The sequence below is a fragment of the Ascidiella aspersa genome, chromosome 2 (assembly GCF_963924565.1).
Source record: "Ascidiella aspersa chromosome 2, kaAscAspe10.2, whole genome shotgun sequence".
NCBI classification, from domain to species: Eukaryota; Metazoa; Chordata; class Ascidiacea; order Phlebobranchia; family Ascidiidae; genus Ascidiella; species Ascidiella aspersa.
The window spans coordinates 32,554,427-32,579,867 of NC_139448.1; the positions used below are offsets into that span (position 1 = coordinate 32,554,427).

A 25,441-nucleotide genomic window follows, 5' to 3' on the forward strand; every position below is an offset into this window, starting at 1 on the left:
AAGAAATAATTAAATACAACTTCATCAACAAAACAACAATCAGTATTTAAATTCCTTACAAACAACAAAAAAGGTAGAACATAAGTAAATTAACAATTATTATATTAAAACAGAAATAACATTGCACAGTTTTTTATATAAATTGATTTTGCATAATTTATGGTGTTGTTAAAATAAAGTATACAGCGATAAATAAAAGCATAAAGTAAAGACAAAATTTCTAAAGTTTTGCCTGAATTTGATTATCATCCAGTTCATTTCCCAGGCACCAAACATCGGCTTTGATAGAAGAAAATCGGTTTAGAAATTGTAGCGCATCGCTTTGTCCCAATACAAATCTTTCTACAGCTGGCATGAACAAAGGCGCCGGCAGAGTAAAGTTTACTTTGGGGTACAAAATAACTTTGTCCTCCGACTGTGTTTCCTTCACATTATTAACAAGTAGGCCGAGGAGCTGATGCGAATCTGAGGAAAGCAAAGCTCCACCACTGGCACCATCATGTACTACACATGTCGAATGGATCAAGACAACTGGTTGAGAGTTGCCGATTTTAGTGGTTCCCACGCTTGAAATGACTCCTTTTGTTATGGTGGGAAGCATGTCACAGTTTTCAAAGAGACAGTGGCCCTTTGATAATGCATCCATGCCCTTTCTGGGGTATCTTATATATTTTGTGAAAAAACACAATGGATTCATGTCTACTTTATAGGTGGCCATCTGCATTCGATGTAGTACAGATGACATATTATGCTTGTCTAACTTCACTTTAACAAGTGAAAAGTCAAACCAAGACTTATCAGCAACGAAAACAATTTCGGCTTGGTGCCATTTTAAGTGACGGCCAAGTCCAACTTGTGCATACAGTGACTTGCCTGCTGGACTCACAACATGTGCACAGGTGGCTATATATAGCGCCATCTTGTCAGGTGATGTGTCAAGAGCTACGACCACTCCAGAACCCCAGCCCTTCATGTGTTTTAACACCACAACGTCAGGTCCATAATGCACTTCTGATAAGCCCAGAGGCGCATATGATTTCAACTTTGCATTTGCCACACAGGGATTAAGCTGTAATGGGCGGTTGTATAGATTGGATGAGGTATGCATTGCAAGACATGACAGGATTTCAGGAAACGAACATGCTATTCCTAATCCACTCAGTTCACCACTTTTCATGGTCAGCGGAGACACTATAATGCCAATCACTGTGTTGTTTTTATCATCGGTGAAAACAGCACCACCTTCTGAACCGGGCAGACAGTACATATCGATGATAAAGACAGTATTCTGTACTACATTGGAAAGAATGCCTTTGCTTATACAGCCTTCGAAAACACTTGGCACAGCGGCACCGAATGGACACGTTTCTATCCATAGTGGCATGCCCTGGTGTATTTTAGTGCCATTAAAATTCTGGGAAAAACTGTTTTCTGGTTTTGTTTCAAGTTCAATTTCAAAGATCAAAAACCAAGATAGAAAGTCCTGCGATAAGTGAGCGTTACAACAGGGTTTTTCTTCATTACTGTCACATTTTTTACTTGAGGAGCCCAACCCAACTAATATCTTCTTAAGTACTAATTCCAACCTTCTGCTTCTCAGAGCAAAAGCCGGTAACGCAACAATATTTCTATCACCAGTGCCAATTGATATCTTGGTTTTGACATCTTGACTGCTGTTTTCTAAACCAGCAAACTCCTGATATTGCAGTGACTTTGCTTGTTGGCATTTCATAAATTTCAGAAAAGGCAAAAAATGAGTGACGACCAAATGTTTGTTTCCCGTTTCAAATGCACAACCGCTCCAAATTTCACTCTGATCATCGTTTTCACCTGAAAAACGGGCAGACACTGAACAAGGTGCACACCATGTTACGGTTAGATCATGCATTTTTTACACACTTTAAAACACATATTCCCTAAAATCAAAAATCCAAGATACACAAAAAGCAAATGGTGTACAATTGTAAAACTTTATCTTGATACAGGATCAAAAAAAAATATAATAAATTAGACACTTTTGATCTTTATTATTTGTGAATATAAAGTTAAACAAACTAGGGGCCTTACTGTGTCACTAGAGGTGTGCTTGTAGTCCATTTGGGCCATAACAATTCGACATGCTTAAATCTTGTTACGCAAAACCTCGTAAATTTATTTTGTACCACGTGTTTAGTTTTGTTTACAGAATACTTTACGCACGACCGAGCAGCGTCGTCCAGGCGTTAAGTGTTTTTTATTATAAAATTTGCAAATTTTGGAAGATTTGTATAAAGAACTGCGTTTGTATAATTTAGTGGTGATTATTTTAAAATCCAATTGTCACTTCAGTAAGTTGGCCTCCACATCTGATAAAAAATGGCAGCATTTCTACCTACGCATAGCGGCATAGCTAGAATAAATGAGCGAACGTAGTTTGTTTTAGTTTTCAATCTGCACTCAAGGAAACGGAAGTACAGTACCGCGGGAAGGTTTTTAGGTTGAATTGATAAATTTGTGTCAAGGTTTTTACATTTACCTGTAAGGATATTCAAATTTATTGTCTAATTAATTGCCTTCAAGTGTTCCTACAGAATTTTCTGTAATGCTACACAATCGTCATTGTATATTCTATAGAAACTGCAAATTGACGACCTTTTTTGTAAACGTATTATATTGGCGTTGGTCTCGAACCCCTCCACTTTTTCGTATTACCGAAACGAGTTTTAAACATGGAATTTGCGAAGGAGAAAAAATATAGAAGAATAATTATGATAATAACACTTGACCTACCTAAACCCAACCAACACCCTAACAAAAATGATGATAACAATATAAACCCGCGGGCGAAAATGTTGTAGGGTTCTAGATCACAGCACCCTTTAATGACCAAGGTTTATAATATAATAATGGAGAGCTACAATTTCTACTTTTAAATTTTTATCTCATGTTTTAAAATAATGTTGTTTTGTTGAAGCATGAAACCAGACTGTCTTCGGCAACAGGTGTACATCAGTGTTTTTTTTAAATTTGAGTGCACACCTGAATTTGTAAATTGCGAACTTAAGTTTTCGGAAAAAAATTGAGTTGTGTATGTTGTACTTAAGACATTTCTTTTGCGTGGAATGCTTGCCCGAAACCCACCAGTGACTTTTTTGGTGGGAAACATGTCTGGCCTCTGGAATTTTGGCATAAGATATCGGCGAAAATGCTTTGGGCACTAATCTGATCTTACCACAAGTTATAAAATGCATTCGAGACTTCTTAGGGTAACATCCAGGTTGCAGTTTGTGACACTCTAGGCCTAGATCTTTGGTTATGCAGCACCAAGTTTTAAGGTGTACATAGGTGCAATTCTGTATTTTGCACACTCATATGAGGTGTGCACCTGCGACAGAGTGATTAAAATACTGTTGAAAGTGCACAGCTACAGCCATCAGCCGTGACTAGAATTAACTAAGCGAGGGATTTCCAGTCTAGACCCATTTGAGATCTTGTCAAAAAGTGCTATAAAATAAATACTGTACATTAAAATCTTTTAATTTTGTAGTTTAGTTTCAGTTAATTTCAAATGACTTGTTTTTAGAAGTTACTTTTTTATATGACAATGAGCAATTTGTATGTTACGGTAACACTTTGTTATATATATTGGAAGTTGTGCTTTCATTTTTGTTACGAAGAATACTGTTTTTTGTTATCAATTTATCCATTAAATATTACGTCACACCGCATAAATCATTTCCAATTATTCAAAGCAGTGACTTAAAAACATGTAAAAATATCTTTTTTTACTAGGATGAAGGCCGTCTATTTGAATGAGAATTTTATCTAAAATGAATATTTATGAGTCACAAAAAACGGTATTATTTTTAAGTTAAACTTGCCAATAAATATTTAAATGCTATTAAGTAACTCATTTTCTTACACAAAATGTTGACGACTTAAGTACTTAGTTAATTACACATTTGAGAATTTTAACAACAGTTCTGTTTTACTTTAGTGTATTTGAAGGAAATGAAATGAGTTTTGATTAAATTTTGTTAAACATATTAAATTGTAAAATGCCAGGTGCCGGATGGATTGTTGCCGTTAAGGCGAAATATGGAGTTGGTAAGTTGTTGTTATTCACTGGTATGTAAAAATACATCAAATTAATTTGTCAGTATTAAAAAAAAAATTGTTGTAGTTTTTTTTCAGAACATGTTAAACATTTTAATGATAAAATATATCATCAAAAAACTATTTTAATGAAAAAATAATTGTTGACTACCAACACAGGCAGTTAATTAGTTATTGCAAATATAGGAAGATGTCTTTTCCAGCTCAAAATAGTATTAAATGACATTAATGGTTAAGATTTAATTTCTACTAACTTTTTTATTTTTTTCTAATTATTTTCAGCCGTATGTAACTACTATTCAAAAGAAGATAAACATCTCAGTTTGTCAGTTGGTGATACTGTTCATATCATCGAGGAATATGAAGGTATTTTTCAATTATTCTTAAAACTTTTTTTCAAACCTAATTCCATTACTTGAAAAATGTTTTGCAGGACATTGGTATCGTGGTTTTCTTATTATGGACAAAACCAAAAAGGTAATCAAATTTAAATGTGTAATTTAAAATTAATTGTATTTTTATAATAAAAATTTTTGCTTTATTTTTAGGGCGTTTTCCCAGCAAATCATATATATATCAAAGAGGCAATCATTGAAAAAAGAGGGTAATAAATATATTTTACTTGAATTAAAAAAAAGTTTTACCAATATAAAGGCATTTTTTTGAGATTTTCAAACAAATTTTTATTAATCACGATCTTACCTAGTGCAATTTTCATAAATGCTAGCATTGACATACACTTTAAAATAAAAATATTGTCATATATATTTATAAAACAGTTTATATTTAATAAAATACCATTGGTTAAGGATTTAAATTTCAATATTTGCCATCTGCATAAAAACAATGGTTAAAAAAAACCAACTATTTTTAACCCTAATCATATTCAGTTTAGTGGTTAGCCTTACCGTAATGCCAAAAAAATATTACAACACAAGCATTTCCACATCAACCACAATGCAGGGACAATAGCAGGATGCCCCATTCACATTGGATGTATGTGTATTGTTGGCAGGAAAACTGAAAACATTGTGCCCACCGAGCTGCCTGTCGTCCAGGAAGTGTCTCACGTGCTGCGCGAATGGGGAATCATATGGAAGCAAATGTTCCTGGCAAGTTGCTCGCTTTTTTGTTTTTTGAGGTATTTGTTTTTCTAATTTCGGCTTGGTATACAAACATGTGTCTCACAAGATAAGGATTTTTTGAAAGCTACTATTCTGAGAGCCATCGTCATCTTAAAACATTTAAATTTTCAACTAACCGAAAAATGTTTAACTATTGTCATCAAGTGCAATTAAAATTCTTATGTCTCCGATACAACACAAAATAAACTTAAATTTACATTACCTGCCAAAGAGTTCGCATTTTCGATCAATTTTTTTTACAAAAAAAATTACTCTAAATTTGCCTTAATCAAGTTTTTTTTCATTTTGAAATTAAATTAGGTTCTTTCAACTTAACAAATAGCCAAATTAGGTTCAAATCTTGGTAATAATTAAATTTTTATACAATAAAAAAACTTAATCGTGCTCAATAAACTTTTCTTCACATTCAAATAACTTAGTGCCAATCAATTACATTGTCAAATAATAAAACTTAAAATAATTACATTTCTGCACAAAATATTAAAAAAAGTTCCTCTTTTATACTCATAAAAATTTAGCGCCTTTAACACATACCAAGTAGCTTCAATACCAATGAGAATCTAATTCTTACAGACAAACAAAGACCCAGATATTTTTTCCCACGTCCGTATTATGATGCGGGAACTGATCTCGATGCGAAGACAAGTAATCTCCGGTACTCTTCCCGCTGACGAACTGGCACGGACTTCTCACCAGATCGCTGATCGAGTCGACTACGGCAACCGTCTCCTCAAACTCGATCTGAGCATCCGTAACGAGGAGACTTGCACTCCAGCTGACATTCGAACCTTGTCAGCGGTCGAGGTTTTCAAAATGGTATGTCAGTGGTTCTCAACCGGGGTGTCACTGTGGCACCCTGGCCCTGGGGTGCCATTTCTAATGCACAATGGTGCCGAGAGATGTTTGAAAATCTTTAGGAATCTGATTTTTGCTTAACTCTTATATCTTTTTGTGTAAGATTATAGTGGAATAAATCAAATTATAATGTTGTACGTTATGTAGAGTTGTTGTGTGTTGTTCCAGTTCCGCTTATGGTTTGTTATTTTAGTGAATTACCTACGGAAAAAACTTGGGGGTGCCGCAATTATTTCTCAGGGGTGCCGCTAGCCATAAAAGGCTGAGAGGCACTGTGGTATGTCTTAAATGTAATGAGGCTAAGTTACTCATAATATAGGGTTGCGGTTTTGCATTCTCCTACTCGCCAAAGTCGATTCCATTTCGCACCAGATGAGAAGTGATTGACACCGTTTGCCTGAATGATGAGTGCATCTAAAATGGTTCTTGTTATCAGACTATTGACCTGATGGCGGTCTTAATTTTCCTATCTGTGAAAAAAAGGACAATTAATTGTGTAAATTATTTTCGATTAACACCAATGGTTAAAAGTCACACACTGTTGTCCATCTGGCGTGTGCAAACTTGAGTTTATATCTACCCATGGTATGTAAAGTTCTAAATGGAAAAATACTGTTTTTGTTGTGTGCAATCAAACTAAGCAATTTTTGGTTTAGAAAACCAAGATACATATGTTTTTACTCCTCACCAGAAATCATGTTCTAAAGTTTTGTTAATTGTTTTAACCTCACATTTTTTGGGTGTGTAAAGAACCAAATTAATGGTCCATAAAGCATTTGATGTTAAAACTCTTAAAAGGCTTGAAAAAAAACTTTGCAACATATGCAATTTGTTCTTTTGCCATAAAGTTATAACTTAGCATGGTAAAGCAAGAGTTTCATGAATGTACTTTCTGATACAGTAACACAACATGCAAATTTATTTTGTTAACACTTGGCGGTTAGCATTGCCAAAATAAAAGCTATTCTTTTCAAGAGTATCAATTGAAAATATTTTGTTTTTTAGCATGAGAAAGCTTCAATTAAGGTGGATCGCCGTATAGCAGAAGAACGAATACAGAGCGGCAAGGAGTCGACAACTGAGGTTGTGCAAGACAACAGAAAATCACATGTTGATAGGTTTGTGGTGCCTTCTGACTTAAAGCACAAATCACATGTTGATAGGTTTGTGGTGCCTTCTGACTTAAAGCACAAATCACATGTTGATAGGTTTGTGGTGCCTTCTGACTTAAAGCACAAAACATTAAAGGTTTTTACTTTTACGAAAAAGTTAATAAAAAAGGGTGTTACTATTATTTTGATCAGATTTCTAGGAAAAATGAATTTCACTTAGTATTTTTGCTGGCTAGTTTAGCTTTAAAGTGGCTAATACAGGGTGTTACATATGCTTATTAGAAAAAAAAATATATAAATTGTGTTATTTATAATAAACAACCTGTTGAAATGTTTTTAAAGTAGTATAAAACTAAATTATTTAATTTTGCTACTAGTTATTTAGTAAAGTTGTCTTTTATTAGTTAAATTTTTCGTTTTCTTTCAGTTTATATGTGATGGTGAAAAACTTTGTTTGCCGAATCGGAGAAGACGCTGACGTATTTATGTCCTTGATGTATGACGGAAAAGAACTTGTTCCTATTAGGTAGGAAAAATTATGAGTTTCAAAATTGTGTAAAGCCTTAGGAATTTTGAGTCTAAAATGGCAATAAAGGTATGCCAAAAACACGTAGTGCAGAGCTAGCAATATGGCATTGCAGCTGAGTGATCAATTAACCCAACAGTCAAAGTTGACACTTCCGAGTTACTTCCCACAACAATTTCTTTAGCTGTGTATTTTGTTACAGTGTGGGCGACACTGATTGAAAAATGTGGGGATGCCCCTACAAAACCGACTCTCTATAGTTTCACATTAATTAGAAGTGCCCAAATAGTAAAAATCATGAGGTTTATGACTTGAAATACTATTTGTCACCTTAAAAATAATGTGGTTTGTTAATTATAGTTTCACATTAAAATTGTAGTTTTATGCAATGGGTTTATTTCTTATTTCTATATTTTATTTGACATCATTAAACTTTGTGGTAATACCACCTTCCATCTTTGTTATGAATTCAATCATCTACCATCTTTACTTTTTGTGGTAATTACTGTATTTCATGTAACACATTAACACTTGTTTACAGCGCCACTCCAATCCCAATTTGTCAGACTACCATTTGATTACAATATTCCACTTGAATAATTGTGTATTTTTTTGTTGCAGTGAGAATTACTTTGTATGTTGGGGAAGTCAAGGCCTGCCGAAAAACATTGACATGCTCAACAATCTTCGTGCAATATTTACGGTAAGCTTCGCAATGTTTTTTAATTTATTTTAACTTATCCTCTGACCCATTCTCTATAAATGTGACTAGAGTAGAGATGAATCAATATTTCGATATTTCGCCCCTAACAATATATCGGTATCAGTAAATTTTGGCCGATATTTGACTTCGAAAATAAGATATATTTTTCCTGAAAAAACACACAATTTTCTATTTCTTTGCCAACAGAAAATGTTTTGTTTAGCATCATGCCAAGTTAACATGTAAAATAATATGGTTAGATTTGCTGGAATTGGTTCTAAGCTATATTTTTCCAGAATCCAGTTTTTTTTCGGCAAAAAATGGTTGCCGGAAGAGCAATTTTACAATTGTTGAATGTTGCTTGATGAACTTAACTCACAGGTTTCATATAAATTAGGCATTTTTCACTTCAAGAGTTGTTTTAGCATCATGCCAAGTTAACATGTAAAATAATACTTTAATGAATATAGGTAGATAAACTGAAATGTTAGTTGGATTTAATTTTCAATTAATTCGTATTTTGTCCATATTTCGCTATATAAAAAATCGGTATCCGTACTATAGGGTATCGTTTGTCAAAAACGTCAAAACATTGGTTATCAGTATCGGTCCGAAAAAAGTGATATAGGTCACTCTGTAGACTAGAGTTTTGCTTATCTAAACATGCATTTCATCTTGGTTATATGTTCTAAATGGGAAGTTTAATGTTTCTGCCACTGTGCTTGTGCAAACCTTCAAATCGTTTAACTTTGTTCAAACCGTAGGACCTTGGAAGCAAAGAGCTTCAGAGGGACAAGATCTACCTGGTGTGCAAGATTATTAGAATAGGTAAGATGTTGCTCAATCCGTCTTACATTAACAAAATATTCCATAGGTGATTAAAACTTTTGAGCATTATGGTCGGCGGGTGTAGTAAGAATATCAAAGCCCATACTGAAGTACGGTAGAATTTTAAGCGTTTCAAATATATCTTCATTCATTTTCAATTTGGTTAATAATGAATCAAGAGATCTATTTAAAACGTTCAAAGTTCCACCTTCTTTAGTATGGGCTTTGGCATTCTTTCTATGGGTTAAACTATGTTTTCAGTTTTACACTATTATTTTGTATACCCCCACCCCCCCAAAAAAATCGCTTATACCACATTGTTTCGATTCAAAGGCCGAATGGATTTGAAGGAGCCAGAAAAGAAAAAGAAGGACACTGCTGGATTACGTCGAGCTTTCGGGGCTGCGGTCATGGATGTTACCTCCATATTGAAGGGGACAACAGAAAGTGACGATGAAAAGCAACATTTTATTCCATTTCTGCAGTATGTTTATGTTTCATTCGTGCTTTTTTCAGGGTTTTAATTCATTTTTTTCAACTGTGTATAGTGCTTCAAACGTATAAAGCATTCCCTTTTTAGAATCGCCTTAACTTAAGTACCCTTAAGTCATTGTTTTCCATTTATGTCACTGTTCTTAAGCGTTTTTGGCAAAATGACTTGACTTGACTTAGACTTAAGTGCCTAACACAAAATTAGACGTATGTTAAGGTGTTTTAATTAAATACTTTTTCTTAAACTTGGCGTTTTTAAATTTTAACCCAATTATTAAATTAAATAAATGTAAGCTTGTTATTTGTTTCGTTTTTTATGTTTGCTGTGCGAAATATCGCTCAGAATGGCACGTGTTTACCATATTTAGACGTTTAACATTTTTGATGCCTAAGCCGTTACTTGATTGACTACTTGCGTAACGAATGACTTGGACTAGGACTTGGCTTGCAATTTGTTTAAAATTACCGGACTTGGACTTTTCAATTCGCAAGTAGATTAACTGGGATTTGTGTTATTTCAAATTGACCTGCTACAACACTGCTTGTCTATAATTTAGTTTAACAATGCGTATTTATCTGAAGGGTGTCTGGTGAAAACGACAGTCTTCAGCAAATAATTCAACGCTCGATCAGCGCCATCGCTAACCGAGGAGAAATAAACCACAAGGGACAAGGTAAGCATTGTAAAATCACTCGTTTCTCTCTAACACTGATCGCAAATCTAAAAGTAAACTACATTTTTATAAAGATTAGTGTTTCTCAATGTTTGGATCACGACCTAAAATTGGCTCGCCGAGTGCAGTAGTTCATATGTTTAGATTTACTGGAATTGGTTCTAAGCTTTATTTTTCCAGAATCCATTTTTTTTTCGGCAAAAAATGTTTGCCGGAAGAGCAATTTTACAATTGTTGAATGTTGCTTGATGAACTTAACACACGGGTTTCATATATATTAGGTATTTTTTCGCTTCAAGAGTTGTGTTTGAAACATTTTTAGCTTCGTATTTCCTTGCTACAGGTTTTGGCTTTAAAGCAGTGGTTCCCAAACTGTGTGCCGCGAAACTGTTTTGTAATTTTGGAAAAGAGAGTATTTGTATTACCAATAGCCTAATAGGCATATACGCAAGTGTTTTAGACTTATATTTGCACTATTCAATTAATATTTTGAGAAATTTACATAAAGTTTGTCGTGTGGTAAGGCGATTGTAAAATGACTCTATTGTTGTTCTGTTAAAAGTGTGCCGCGAAATAGTTAAGATTTTTTTAGGGGCCGCGAGTCAAAAAAAGTTTGGGAACCACTGCTTTAAAGTGTTGATTAAAAAAAATTGTTAATTGAATTAAAAAGATTTAGTCCCACATGGTATTTAAAGCAAACAGGACAATGTGATGTGCTTGCTTTTATAATGGAACCTGTGTCACGTTTTTGGCAACAAAAAAAATTGCCGTAACAGCATATTCATACCTACCTACCTTGCTGATTTTTGTTTGTGATTTTCCTTCGCTAAAACAACACTTACCCCGGTGTTTCCTTTCCAGGTCTCTGGGTCTCCCTCAAGATGCTCAACGGCGATCTAAAGTCTATCCGGAGGGACTTTCCCCATCTGGTCGACCGAACGACTGCCGTGGTCAGAAAAATGGGATTCCCGGAAATCATAATGCCCGGTGATGTGCGAAACGACCTCTACGTCACTATAGTGTCGGTAAGGAGATAACTTTTTTTAAACGAGTACTTCGTTTTTATTCGCTTTTTTGAATAATGAGGCTGGGGTCGACTATTATGGTAAAGAATTGCTCAGTTGCATTTGTCATGTTTTTAATAAATATATTTAGTGAGTTTTGTGGTCGACTCGTCTGTTCTAATTGATTGTCGAAATAGAAAAAAATCGAGCCGAAATGTAGTATTTTTAAACTTTGGCGTAAATAATACACTGGATGAATAAGCAATATTTTCTATACTTAAATTATTTCAAGGAAATTTTGGTTAGCAGATTTCGAGTAGTAGAGATTAACTTTTATTTATTTAAAATTACACAAGACGTTTTACTCTAAACCTTTAATTGTTTTTGTGTAATTTCAGTTTAGCGTGGGTCTGATCAAATCTTGAAACTTGTTGTAAGTCACATTTTAACTAAAAACCCTAATCGCACAATTAAGTAGTCTAAACAAATTTTTCTGACGATTTTGTATTTTATTTTTATTTTTATCTCTGTTGTTTAGGGTGAATTTGAAAAGGGAAGCAAGACCTCGCAGAAGAACGTTGAAGTCACGATGTCTGTGTGCGATAATGAAGGAAAAATTCTGCCGGTAAGTTTGTAATATTGGCCCTAGTGTTTACGGCCTGTCTGTTTCATTTCGACGGCAAGCTCTAGGGCTGTGGGTTAGAAACCCGGCCTAACAGTATGACAGGACGCCAACGGAAAGTAATAAAAAAACGAGTGCATTTTAGAATCTAGGTCAAAAAGAAAAAAAGGGGTATACATGGCGATACAATTTACGAAAAAGTTTGAATTTAATGGCCTACCTGTGGCCTCAGGATGTTTTTTTTTTTTTTGGCAAATTTCGGTAAAATCTTGCTAAGGACCGATACGCATGATTTAACCACGGCAAATACTGCAGTTGGAATCCAAACCAATTTATTTAACCACCCATTTTCAGGTCACGACCCTTAGTATTTTCGAAACCCTGTCGTTCGTGAGTATTTCACAAGTCTCCGAAACGTTGAATTACTCTCTTCCTTTGGCACAGTGCACAGTTGCATGTTAACTATTCGTTTGGTACTTTTTTTATCCAGATCGTGGTGAGCATGGGATCCGGCGAGGACCCCGAAAGCCAATATCGCTCGCACATCTACTACCAGAACAAGACGCCTCGCTGGATGGAAGTTGTCAAGGTTCGTTTGCCACTTTATGTGTCGCTAACTGTCGTTTTTTCTCAAACGAATCAAAATGAGAAATCTGAATTAACAGAAATAGAGTGACAGGAATGTTGAGTGGGTTACGCTGTGTTTTTGGATGAACGTTAAGCTTTTATGTATTGTGCTTAGAATCAATGATACCTTCTTGTAGATGGATAATTTTTTTCAAATAAATACAACCGTATTTCAAAGCCAAAGTGGTAATTGCAAAATGTGGTATAACTAGTGCAGCTGTTGGGATGATCAGTGTAAAACTCCGTGTTTTAAGATGCGACTTTTACCCTTCAAATTTGTCACAACTTGTTTCAAGGTTCCACTCTGTTATAACTATATTGCTTTAGGGCAGTGTTTCTTAACTTTTTTCGCGGCAAACGGAATATTAGGCGTAAAACTAACAGCCAAGCTTCTGGCTAATTATATTTACTAAACCTATAAAGAAAAAAACTAAAACAAATGACAGAAAGAATATCACTGCTGTATGGTCTTTAGCCAACAGCTCAACATACACTACTTTATAGTTAGGGCACAAAATATTTCATATTAGTTATTGCAGAGTGTGCAATATTTGTCTCTTGCTCTCGCATAGGATTTCCTTATGGCGTGGGCGGATAGCGTGGTAAAACTATAATGATTTTGCCAAGCGCATTTTAAATGAAAAGTCAAATCGCAAAATCTGCGTTCTTTCAGTTGGAAGCTATGAATTGACGGGCTCGCGGTTTTATGGTAATTCCTTACAAGAGTATTTAAATTGTGGGCAATTGATTACCCCCTAAAGAGTATTTTAAATATGAAACTATACGGGATAACCACACTAGCATAAACGCTTGTTATTACACCATGCTTGTGTTGTTTTATCAAAAATTGCTACATTTGGAGTGATATAAATTTGTCCTTTTTGCCGAGGGCAATCATAAAACCTTTGCCCTGTGAAAAAGGCGCAATTAAGCTCTATTAACTTTTCCCGGGTGTAACAGTACTACACAGTTTGTAACAATACAAACCGCTATAAAAAGACCTACTTAATAACAAATCTCCCTAATTACCCCACAAACCCCCATCTCAGGTGCACGTGCCCATCGAGGACTTCTACAACGCCCACCTGCGGTTCACTTTTCGCCACCGTAGCAGCAAAGAGCACCAGGACAAAGGAGAAAGGGACTTTGGTCTTTCATTCGTGCGTCTAATGCGTGAGGAGGGGACCACGCTTCATGACGGAATGCACAACCTCATCGTGTATAAGGTAAGGTGTTTTACAGAATGAAAGGAACACAAACGGTTGCTCAAAACCAGGGCTGCGGAATCGGTTAAAATAAACCCGAGTCCGACTCCGGCCAAATGTGCGATTTTAGCGAGTCCCGAGTCCGGTTGCTACTGTACAGTCTATATTTCACCCATGTACTCTAAAGTCTACATTTTACCCATTTGCATAAACAAGTTGGATTTTCGGCAATCCGCTTATAGAGGTGGCATATAATTCATCAACTCACAATACATGGTTGGAAAATATCCAGCATATGCTATTCCGCCTTTCCAATTTACAGTTTTAAAATTTGGTACTGCGTATTCGCACGTCGGACTGTGGTTGTTTTACATGGTCTTACTCGGGTACCGAGTTGACTCCGAAGCCCTTATCAAAATATAGTCTATCTATATATAGACTGTTGATACCAGGCATAATATTAAAAGGATAACTGCGCTGGTAATTATTTTTGTTCTCCCAACCTTTCGACGACCCATACTGGTTGCCCTTTTTAGGACGAATGACGCCGATTCCACTATTTTTTCTAATAAATTGTCGCCCAATGTAACTACAGCTATACTATTAGATAACTAGTTGCGGACTTGCGTTAAAAATTGAAACATTTGGCGTCTTTGTTAATAGCTAAGCAGCCACCTAAGACGAACCTTTAAAAAATGTACACGGTGAAGCAAAACTACGTCACTGGGCATAAACTTCGACTAAAATCTACCCGAATAGGTCTCGCAATAAAAACGAAAATAAGCAAAAACTTGCAATAAAAATCAGCAATACAAGGAAAGCATTCAATTAATTATACACACATATATGTGTTCAACAACTGTGATCTAGCCCTTCTGAAGCTGCTTTTTGACCAACGATTACGGCTTACGTATCATTAGTACACCAAAAAGCCATCTCTGTTAATATTTTGACAAAAAAGAAAGAAAAATAAAGTTTATGTTAAGGCTTCTGTGGTATCGAAAAAAATAGACTCTTGAATTACCAACTGTGCCTACTTACATCTATAATTACTTTACCTGGTCTAACATTATTTGGACACCAAACCAACCAACTATCTTCATCGTAACATTACAATCTTGTAAAATGTCAATTATTGGTTCCATTGCCGGCGCTTTAAACAGTTTATCGATTTGGAAATGCCTGTATGTGGGTGGAATATAAGCTATGGGTTGACATTGCACAGTAGCGTTGTTTGATGTGTAAACACGTCGGCATATTATATCAAGTGGCAAACAATACGACCCTACCAACATCCTATTCCTAAGTCTATATCAAGTGCAGTCTGTTATTTCTTTTTGACAAACTGAAAAGAAAACTAACTGTTGAGTTCTTAAACAAAACTAACGACAAGAAAAGCTCATACAACCACTCACTATTATTTAGGCTCAACGTATTTTTTCAGACGAATAACTTTTTTGTTATTTTAAATACAGTATCGTGGAGGACGCCAGCACTAAGCTATTATTTTGAAAATAGAGTGTCATATAAAAAAAAAACTAGTATATTATCTCGCCATGGTAATATTTTGTTCCACATTATTCCTTAACACGATCCGAAATAAATGTTAAAAAGGATCGTTCGAATAATTTGATTCTGAGAACCAATGATCTTAAGACTGTTTATTTATTAAAACAGATAAAACCTAAAATCATTTCTTAATTTTTTTCAGAAATATATATTTCGCCTATAAGGCATCGTCAGTTTCTTAATTCCCATGAATTCTGAGAACCACTGTTTCTCTTATATAATCACATTCTAACAACCTTTCAATCTCAAGGTCGAAAATCGTCGAATGGAGGCCAATGACGCACGAAAATATTTGACCTTGAACTCGACACGCGAGGAGCTGGACAACAGTCTGCACTCCAAGGGCAAGGGGGCCGCCTCACCCACCTCGGGATCCAGGGGGTTTAACCCAAGGGCTGAAGGCTTCACAATGAGCAAGGATTCATTTCAGATCTCAACCCTGGTCTGCTCCACCAAGCTCACGCAGAACGGTTGGTTGCCTTCATTTTAGTTTGGAAAGGCAAATTTGTGTTCTGCGGTTAAAATTACATGCTTCAAAAAACAACTTAAACCTGTATTTTTCACCACAGTGTTTACCACCAAGCTTACGCAGAACGGTTGTTGGAAATAGTTTTTGCTTTTTTTTGGTAAAATTTGATTTGGGAAGGCAAAAACATTATGGGTTTAAAACCTAGGGATGACCGATCAATTATATTGCACTACCGATGCCAGATGTTTAAAAGAATGTATATTTTTTATTTATATATTTTTTGTATATTTAAGGATGCCCGATCCATTTTATTGCGATACTAACACTCGATATTCTAAAATTATCGCGATCCGTTACCAAATGGCGTCATTACTATTCGCAAACAAGCAAAATGGAATGACTAAAACCGTACAAAGGGTTTTTTTCAGATTGTTATGCTAGAATGTGCTTTAGGGCTATTAAATTTAGTTAACTCAAGTTAAACCTAGCATTTTTATAAGATTAAAGTATAGATATGCTGCGGTTGATTCATGGTTGAAATTTTTATATTAGTTACATATCTTATTGGCACTTCTATCAGCCTAGTATTGGACAAGCAGCGATGCTTTTAGTTGCACTTCGCATCGGGTATTGAATCCAATCTAGGCTGTTCAGCAGCATGTTGAGGATTTTTGTAAAATCGCGAAGACGTTAAGACGTTGTCTGTTATTTTTTCGCTAAGGAAGCTAGGGAGTTCTTTTATTATAAAGTGCTTCAAAAATTTGTGATACATGATGATAATTCGTTTTTGATGAGAATGGAATTTTATACAACAAAGGCATAAAAATTACTAATTAATTAAACAAGCGCTAGTTTTTTCGACAAATATAACTACTGGCGTTCTCCATGTTTTAGTAGCAAAATGGCACTGATATTTTAAAAAGTAGCCAGATAAAAAGGAACCTGATTAACAGTGTGTAACTGTGCCTTAAAAAATGATTTAAACCGGCATTTTTCATTAACTTCACTAATCAAAATGAGACTGAGTATTACAAATATTTTAAACGTCTGTGTTGTGATATTTATTTGCAAAGAAAAATTAACATGCGTCTGGTGCGAGCCAGGGTTATAACATCATGAGCAAAGGTTTTAATTAAAAATCTGTAATAAAATGGTCCCTTAACCTGTATTTTCACCACAGTTGACCTCCTCGGGCTCCTGAAGTGGCGAGCCCAGCCCAACAAACTGAAGCGAACTCTTGAGTCGATCATGAAAGTTGATGGCGAGGAAGTGGTCAAGGTAAATATCGGTCACTTTTCTATATGCTTAAATTTAGTAAGTTAGAGGTATTACGAAGTCAAACTTTGTCGGCCTTTCTTTTTAAACGGACCATGAAACTTAAAATTGTTTAAACTTGAAAAATGACAAATAATTATTAAAAACGCCGAAATAGTTCAATCAATTAAAAAAAAATTCTGCAGCTTTTTTATCTAGCTGTATGACGGTTTGTTTTGCCAATGCCTAATTTGCTAACTTTTCATTTCTGCTGTTCAAGCATAGTTTCCCAAAGAGAGAAACATCACCACTCTCCTTAAAGTCCGTTAATTTCTCAGCATTTCAGCCCCCTTCCTTCATTTCTGACTTTAGTTTCTCCAAGACACGCTGGACGCTCTGTTCAACATCATGATGGAAAACCCGGAGAACGGAAGCTTCGACGCAATGGTTTTTGACGCACTGGTAAGTACTTCATTATTGAACGTGTTCACCATACATGGTTGCCACAAACTTTTTGAATATTCAAAGGTTTTGGAATTATTTTCACACTGAAAAGTGTTGGAAAAACCCTATGTTTTTTTTTAAATCTTAGAATGGTCGTTGAATTTATATTATGTCCACTGTCCAGCTTAAGTTATATGTTTTAAAAGTGCCGTCATAAAAACAAGTGAAAATGTTTTTTAATTGTTGTGACCGTGACATTTAAACTGTTTTGTTTTAGAATTATAAATTTATGACAAACTGTTGCTTAGATCTACATCATCACGCTCATAGCTGAGAAGAAGTTCTTTCATTTCCACGATGTACTGGACAGCTACATTCTGGAGCACTTTAGCGCAACACTAGCATACGAGTAAGTCGTCAAACTTCACTATTTATGTTGAACAGGTAATTTTGAAATTAATTAAATCTAAGTTTTTATTTGGCTGTATGTAATCTTTCGGTTCGCTTGGTGTCTACTGCCCCAAAGAATATAGCCGAATAGTAAGTCCAAACGCAGGCGGTGATGATAAGTCAGAACTCAGAAGTACCGTTTTTTGATTAAATTTAAGTAAGTTTTCTTTAAAACGCATTTATGGAGCCTCAATTAAATCTTTCCGAAATGAATTGATGGAAAAACAAATAAAAGAGGTTGTAGCGTAATAAAAAGAGTGCAAGAGCTTCTGGGTGACTACTGTCCACTTGAGTTTAAAACAGTCCTTTGATTTAACACTAACAAACGGTAAGTTGCAATGCTTTTAATCCGGGCGGGTTTCGGGTATTATTTTTTTTTTACCAAGTAACTTGTCTTCAAACAAACATCTTCCATAATACAAGGCAATAACTAAAAAAGGGTCCGGCTTAAGATATGAAGTACACGTAACACTAGTCGAGTACGTTTGCAAATGTCCAATATAAAAACATCTAAAATTTTAAAAACGATTTCTTTGTTTTCCAGGGTTATATGTTGTTTAGTGTGCAGTGTGTATACGGACATTAAGCAATAACCTACTGCACCCCGTACCACCTACTATTGTTTAGCTTTATGACTCAATCCTTTTCGACACCTTTTAGGACTCGTGCTGACGTCAGCACTTCTCGATTCGCTTCTGTGACCAAACAAAGCCCATTATTTAACCGACACGGCTGCAAGGTTGCAAAACTACTAGTTACGCCGTCGCGCACTGAGTTCCACCTTTCCACACTAAAGCAACACGGCCGCTTTAAAATAACTTGACAACTATATGCACTGCAAAAACTGTCAGTATTATATTTGTACGCTGTCCGTCTGCAGCTATATTTTTCGAGAAATAACAGGTGCAAAAATAATTTCTTTTAGAGGTACTCCTCGTGTTCGCATGCGTGGCTATTTCGCTATTATAGTGAACCGCAACAAAATATAAAAAGATCCAAATTTAATACCCTTCATTGGTTATAAACGCAGTTTAGTATTAAACAATTGCGATAATTATAAAATCGGCCTCTAAAACTGGGTCACCTTTCCCCCACAAATTGGGCATATATGTATGCATTGTGAGACAGTTGAATATATAGGGTGCCAAAATAGCATTACAAGTATGGTTGGAAAGCACCCGTTTTAAAAAAATAATATGCAGCCTGATAAAGCGTAAAAAATACGAAAAAATAAAAGGCACACGAACTGGCCTTGTATAATTAAACAAACCACATATGTTATTTTTACGATAGTTGCTCCTTAATTCTAGGAAACGCTTTATAGTAACAGGTCCTCATTGTAGCATTAACAAGAAAGTCTAATAGGCGTGAAAAAAATGCCCAAAACTGACTAACCACGCACTAATTGAATACCACTTATGCTGCTTGGATATAAAAATGTCGTAGGTTTAGTAAATGTAGGTGCCTTAAAGGCCGTTTTGTGGGGTGTTTCTTTTAAAGGTGACCGCCAAGCTAACTCCCTAACTTTTTTGCTTAACAGGAAGCTGACAACCGTCCTAGTGTCGTACCTGGATCAGGCCAAAGACCCAAAGTACAGGGATCCGCTTGTGAAAGCCCTCAAGTCGTTGGAGTACGTGTTCAAGTTTATCGTGCGATCCAGGATCCTATTTCAACAGTAAGTATTTTAACGATTTTTGCTTAGAGTATTGGTAGAGCTTGTGTTATTACCGCGGCGGGCCCTTTGTTTTCCTAAAAATCTTAACGCAGATTTACAATAGCTGCGTATTTACATATTCTTATTGCAGGGTTGCCACAAAGTCTTGGAGTCTTTCGCTGTCTTAGAATTGATTTGAAATGTCTTCTACAAAAAAACATAAAATTGTGTGGCAAACCAGTAATGTCAAAAAGAAGATCGCTAAATCATTGTCATCTATTTGTCCGATAAATTCAGATCAATCATATGTACGAATATCTTTGTCACAGTTTATATATTGGCGAGTGTTATTTTGTCCGGGCGAGTGCTGATTGGTACGTATAGTTTAATTCAAGGCCAACCCTGTGTGGTATCAACTTTTCTAAACAGGCAAACCAACATTTTTAAATTGCATATTTTGAAGCAGTGAGATATTTAATACAAGTTGCACTTCAGTACACTGCTTAACAGTTGCTTCTGTTAAAGTCTTTGTGGTGTGTTTGTGATATGGTGGCCGTCAAGAAATAGTAACCCGAATTTATTTGCGAACGTATGTCTATACGGCCTTTTAGTTGATGTATTATGGCGTCTTATGACACACTGCTCATACCTCCACAGGTTTGACGATAAAGGAAGACAATCGTTCGAGCAAGGAATCCGCAAAGTTTTCGAGTCGGTCAACAGGCTCATGAAAAGCACAGAAGACTCCATGATCGTTCCACAGGTTAGCACTAACGATACTTGGCATTTTTTTCCGATACCGATAGCCGATATTTTTGGCAAACAATATCGCGATTCGATCTGATTCGAAATAGCGTTTTTACTATGGTCATTGGTCAATAAAGCACAAATTGCTGAGTGCAATGGCATTTTTTTTAGGATATTAGGCGGCCAAAATGTACTCTTGCGTAAAAAAACCTCTTTTTTGGCGAAGCATGACTTTAATGTGCCAGGTATACGGCCCGATATTATCGGACATGTTTTGTTGGAAGGTTGACGAACGTTTTTTTTTGTGTGCTTGCTTTTTCCATTGGTATTGATTTCGTAAAGACAACGGCTCACCAGACTACGCCACACGGACCAGATCAGGAGCGCTGAGTTAATTCTGCCGGGCCGAGAAACGGTTCCTTAATGAAGAAATCACAGTTAAAATGTTGTCCAATGCGATTCAAACAGAATTTTTATGAAATTTTAAACTAGACGATAATTTATAGAATCTCACTTTAGCTTTTGTGGCTTAGTGTAGCGTTTCTGTTTGTCATATGCCGGCTGCGAATTCTAACTTTAATTATTAATTTGCGCCTTTACTTTAATATTTTAGGATTTAGGGTTTTTTAAGCTTGGGCATTTCGAAATGTATTTCATTGTGTAACGATTTCTTTTTTCATTTTTCTTTTTGGTTGATGAGGTTAAAAAAAAAAAAAAAAATCGTTACACAATGAAATACATTTCAAAATGGCCCAAGCTTGAAAAACCCTAAATCCTAAAATATTAAAGTAAAGGTGCAAATTAATAATTAAAGTTAGAATTCGCAGCCGGCATATGACAAACAGAAACGCTACAGTTAGTCAATAATATATTGCGTTCGTTCAACGAAAATAAAGTTTTTAAAATTGTACACAACAATTTATATTCGGCCGCCATCGCCAGACTTCAGTTATTTGGCCCTTTAAAAATTTGTACATCGCACCTAACCATTGTTATTGACTCGACTTTGACTCAACTAATGAGTTGTTGTCAGAAAAATCGCTCGGTTTTAACGTATTTTTCTTCAATGTGTTTTACAACTTCCAGGCGACGGCCATGAAGTACGTTCCATCTGTCATCAAAGATGTCGTGACCGTGTTCGATCCAAAACAACTAAGGTAAGTCCATACCCCCTTTCTGGTTAAACACTCCCAAGAAAGTGATTCCCGACTTCCCTACGTATTAATCCTATGCGTAAAAACACAGAAAAAAATATTTCGAAAGAACAGCAAAAAAACTTTTTATGTGATAAGTCCCTTTAAACGTCTTTACCGGCACTTACCAAAATTACAAGATTGCTGCATCTATTCAAAAGCTAATAACCTCTTCCCTTATCGTAATTGTCATTGGAGAATGTAATGGGCGTAATAAGTTGACTTCTACACCAATATACCGGTAGTGAATGGATCGATGTTTGACAGACAGACCCCCGCAGCTTTTTATGATTAAGAACGGCTTTACAAAAAATAAATGGGCTTTATTGAATTTTCAAATGGGGTACACTGAAGTTAAGGCGCCATTTGTTGAATTCGGGCGAGCCAATGTAGTTTTAGACACTGCTCGCCGAGTTAGGTGCACTCATTTATCCTAACAGTTGAGCTTTTTTTGGCAACACTACCGCCCATTATTTAGGCTTGGCAGCTAAACTTTCCACCTGAATCAAGTATGTTTGGCTAACATTAACAGTTCATCCCAGTTTTGGGCCTAACAGTTAGTCCTGCTTTTTGGCCTAGTACTTGGGCCTCGCTTTTATTTATACCTAGCTGTAAGGACCTAACTAATCAATTAGCCGGTAGGTATTCAAACTTAACATTGGGGAAATTATTCATACCTCTTGTAAGTGTTAGTAGCAGACGGGCCTAGAATTTGTCCCTAGTATTTTGGCCTAGTGCTTGTGCTCAACACTATAAAACGCCACGCGGAAACGCAATACAGACAAACTCGGCGTTATCTCCGCGAGAGATAGATGAATAGCAGCGAACCTAGAAGCATGACGACAACGCATCAGCAGCACCAGGAAGTTGGTCTCTCGCCTTGCTCGTCGCTCGTGTTGGTTTAGCCCGCAGCGTGATGCCAAAGCAGGTCTGGCCTCTGATTGGTCGGCTCTGCCTCGCTATGCTCTGGCGGTCCTGTTCAAATAATAAGCCACGGAGACCTGCGATATAAGTAGGGCTTTATTTGACCGCCACTGTACAGCTGAGTCCAGGTGCCTGTTTACTGGTGTAAGGTCGTGTGTTTGGGATTAGGTTTCGCTTCTAATGTATTGTAATTAGGCTGTGGGTCTTTGTAGCCTCTGTTAGGTGATGAATGGCACTTTGGCTGTTTTGTAGCAGATTTGCGCCAGACAGCCAATTGAGTTTAAATAGGGTTTCTTCACTTTGTTCTTCGACAGTCGAGTGGTTTTATAGCCACGTGTTGTGCTACGTTTTCAGCAGGTAGATGAGAATGCTGTTTTAAACTGGGATTCCTAGGTTTGCAGTGTAGTTATGAAGTAATGTGCTTATCTAGCGACGAGTGTATGGTGCTTGAGATTTTTCAAGTTTTATTAAGCCCGAACCAACCGCAGTATTTGTTTTTCGAGCAAGGTTAAGTACTTGGCTGCTGCTGGTATGTCGCTCTTATAGCTCAGCTCGGGTTATTTTGTGTTTATTTTTATTGTCTTTAGACAGCACAACTGAAAAGCTGAAACAGTTAATACAAGCGTGTGTTTTTCTATTGGAATAATGACGAATAAATCAAATTTGTGTTTTAGCAGAATGCATATCATCCTGGGATAAAAACTAGTTTGTTGTCAGACACATGAATGAAATATAATCGCTCAACCCGTGACCACTTTTTGGTCATTAAATGCAGAACGATTGTCAAGGTTGTTTACCAACAAACCGTCTGTACGTGACCGATGAAAATTATACTTTGTGTGAAATAGGGCCATTGGACAAAATATGTCATTCAGTGTTGAGTTTAGTTTTAAACCCAATCATGCATGTAGCAAGCGAGTGTGTAATATTGCGGTTGTAGCTTGTAAATGTAACTGATGCAGTCCATATTATCACGTTTTAATAGATTTAATCCTCATATCTGTTGCAAGCATTACAAGCCCACGTATTGTCAGGTCCAGCCAAGTATTTAGGAGGTAATGGACTGTAGGTATGGAAGTTTAAGGATTAAATAATTCCGAGCACACGACCACTCCTAAGTTACAGCCAGGCGCGACAGGTTACTGTAGCTATGGTTGGTGTTTTAGGTTAGTGTTAAGACGCAGCCGAAAACTCCACAAAGTGTAACTGCTGTTACTGTTGTTACAAGCAGTTTAAATCATAAAACGACGAATTTGGCGTTGGCAAAACTTTTACAAATCTGCAATAACCCCAGGGCCATTGCTTCTCAGCAAACCTAGCAGACATTAAGTAGGCCTAAAGTTAAATTTACTTATCTGCACTATTTCCCTGTAGGTAGTTAGCACAGCATGACAATAGGACGTTCGTACTACCTGTAAGAGACTGAAAACCTACACGAGCGCCAAAAGCAGCTTGGCTTCCAAACAACTGAAAAAAACTAACAATAAAGACACACCTTTGTGGACACAAAATGGACGCCAAACGACGCCCGTCGTTCAGTTTGGCCGCCAAGGTCATCCGAAGGACGCCGTCGAAGCGCAAGAAGCCGATGGCTTGCAGCACCAACATGACCCCCGGAGCCAAACCGCCCGTGACCCCCTCAAAACGGCGCCTTAGGACCACTGGAACCGATTTAATTAGGAGGGTCGAGAATGCCGTGAAAGCGAAAAAGATCGAACACAACCAGAGGTTTGCCTCTACAGCTGCTGATGTAGTTTTGGCTCAATATAAAGCGAGAATCAGTAGTAGGATACCGACGTGTTTTAAAATTGGTGGTTTAATATACAGTATGATGTTGGAAAAGCTTTTGGGCTGCTGTTACTGTTTTGGCTCAAATTTAGCGAAATCCCAAGCCGACAAAAAGCGTGTTTTTAAACCGATTGGTAAAATCAACTGTACAAAAGGATTTCGTGGGACCAAAGTGTTCTGCTTGGCTAGCTTATAACTCCCTGACCGTAATATTGGCTTCTATCGTATTGATTTATTAGGAATTTCTGCAATTTTTTTTTGTTGCAAAACAGCATTAAAAAAACATTTTTAATTACTCGAAAATTACCACTCTAAGATAACTTACAGCTTTTTTATTTTTTATTTTTTTTGCATTTTTGTACCCTTTGTGATGCTTTGCGCTTGCTTTAACCAAACCTTTTATATCCACAGCTTGCTGCTACAGGATTTCATCAAGAACGTTCCAGCCGAGCGACTGACGCGCCAGAAGGTTCACTGTATGCTCGAGATCGTACACAGCGACATATTCAAGATACAAGGCAAGTGTCGAGCCATTGCCAAAAGTATTGCAAGTGCACGCACATGTTTTTTTCAAATGACCCAAACCTGCACCAACCCCTAAAATCAAATTTGCACCCCCGTTTATCTATATATTATATAAGCGTGGTACACTTTTGATCTTTGGCGCAGCCCGTCACCCTGTTTTTTCGGCCGTGCACTAATTGCTTTGTTCCTATTGTAACACGTCGTTTCCTTGTAGGAGTTGCTTAGCTATATATAGGTGGACAATTGAAACAAAGTAGTTTTAGCGGTTTGCCAAAAACAGATGTTAAACAAACCAAATAAAACTTACAAATTTGCGTTTACCTCTGAATTTGTCTTGGTCCTATAAGTGAATGATTGAAAATATTAAAGTCCATGAGCACATTTTGGGTTGTGTTATTTAAACTTGAATGACAAATGTGCCCTGTTTTTTGCTTCAAATCCCTCGCTGGTTTCCACTGTTAAATAGTAAGCAGCCTAACTGCAATTTGGTTTCGTTTTAGGCCCATATCAAACATATAGGATTTGTAAACGGCCAG

The 25,441-nt window shown here is 36.4% G+C and overlaps 2 protein-coding genes across 2 annotated transcripts in view; one reads left to right on the plus strand and one right to left on the minus strand.

The window, feature by feature from the left end:
- Positions 1-118: 118 nt before the first annotated feature.
- On the minus strand, positions 119-2,142 carry LOC146164989 (peroxisomal leader peptide-processing protease-like). Its single transcript, XM_083382407.1, has 2 exons — positions 2,068-2,142; positions 119-1,830 (listed from the first exon to the last, which is right to left on the minus strand). Exon 2 carries the CDS (start codon positions 1,730-1,732, stop codon positions 221-223), a length of 1,512 nt encoding a protein of 503 aa, XP_083238533.1. The 5' UTR covers positions 1,733-1,830; positions 2,068-2,142; the 3' UTR covers positions 119-220.
- A 1,833-nt stretch (positions 2,143-3,975) lies between these two features.
- LOC146164990 (dedicator of cytokinesis protein 1-like) overlaps positions 3,976-25,441 on the plus strand; it is a 48,281-nt gene continuing 26,815 nt past the window's right edge. Inside the window, exons 1-24 of the mRNA XM_083382188.1 lie at positions 3,976-4,086; positions 4,378-4,461; positions 4,529-4,572; positions 4,644-4,699; positions 5,111-5,207; positions 5,814-6,056; positions 7,101-7,213; positions 7,635-7,733; positions 8,355-8,436; positions 9,201-9,264; positions 9,598-9,748; positions 10,339-10,430; positions 11,292-11,455; positions 11,973-12,059; positions 12,547-12,645; positions 13,733-13,909; positions 15,708-15,927; positions 17,107-17,204; positions 17,553-17,642; positions 17,933-18,033; positions 19,615-19,749; positions 20,386-20,491; positions 21,562-21,632; positions 24,792-24,898. Of these exons, the coding sequence (XP_083238314.1) occupies positions 4,038-4,086; positions 4,378-4,461; positions 4,529-4,572; positions 4,644-4,699; positions 5,111-5,207; positions 5,814-6,056; positions 7,101-7,213; positions 7,635-7,733; positions 8,355-8,436; positions 9,201-9,264; positions 9,598-9,748; positions 10,339-10,430; positions 11,292-11,455; positions 11,973-12,059; positions 12,547-12,645; positions 13,733-13,909; positions 15,708-15,927; positions 17,107-17,204; positions 17,553-17,642; positions 17,933-18,033; positions 19,615-19,749; positions 20,386-20,491; positions 21,562-21,632; positions 24,792-24,898 (2,629 nt within the window). The 5' untranslated portion in view covers positions 3,976-4,037. The remainder of the gene's footprint in view (positions 4,087-4,377; positions 4,462-4,528; positions 4,573-4,643; positions 4,700-5,110; positions 5,208-5,813; positions 6,057-7,100; positions 7,214-7,634; positions 7,734-8,354; positions 8,437-9,200; positions 9,265-9,597; positions 9,749-10,338; positions 10,431-11,291; positions 11,456-11,972; positions 12,060-12,546; positions 12,646-13,732; positions 13,910-15,707; positions 15,928-17,106; positions 17,205-17,552; positions 17,643-17,932; positions 18,034-19,614; positions 19,750-20,385; positions 20,492-21,561; positions 21,633-24,791; positions 24,899-25,441) is intronic.

Bases quoted from the DNA above. Each gene is read 5' to 3' on its own strand.
- LOC146164989 (XM_083382407.1), bottom strand. From the start codon at position 1,732: ATGAAATGCCAACAAGCAAAGTCACTGCAATATCAGGAGTTTGCTGGT.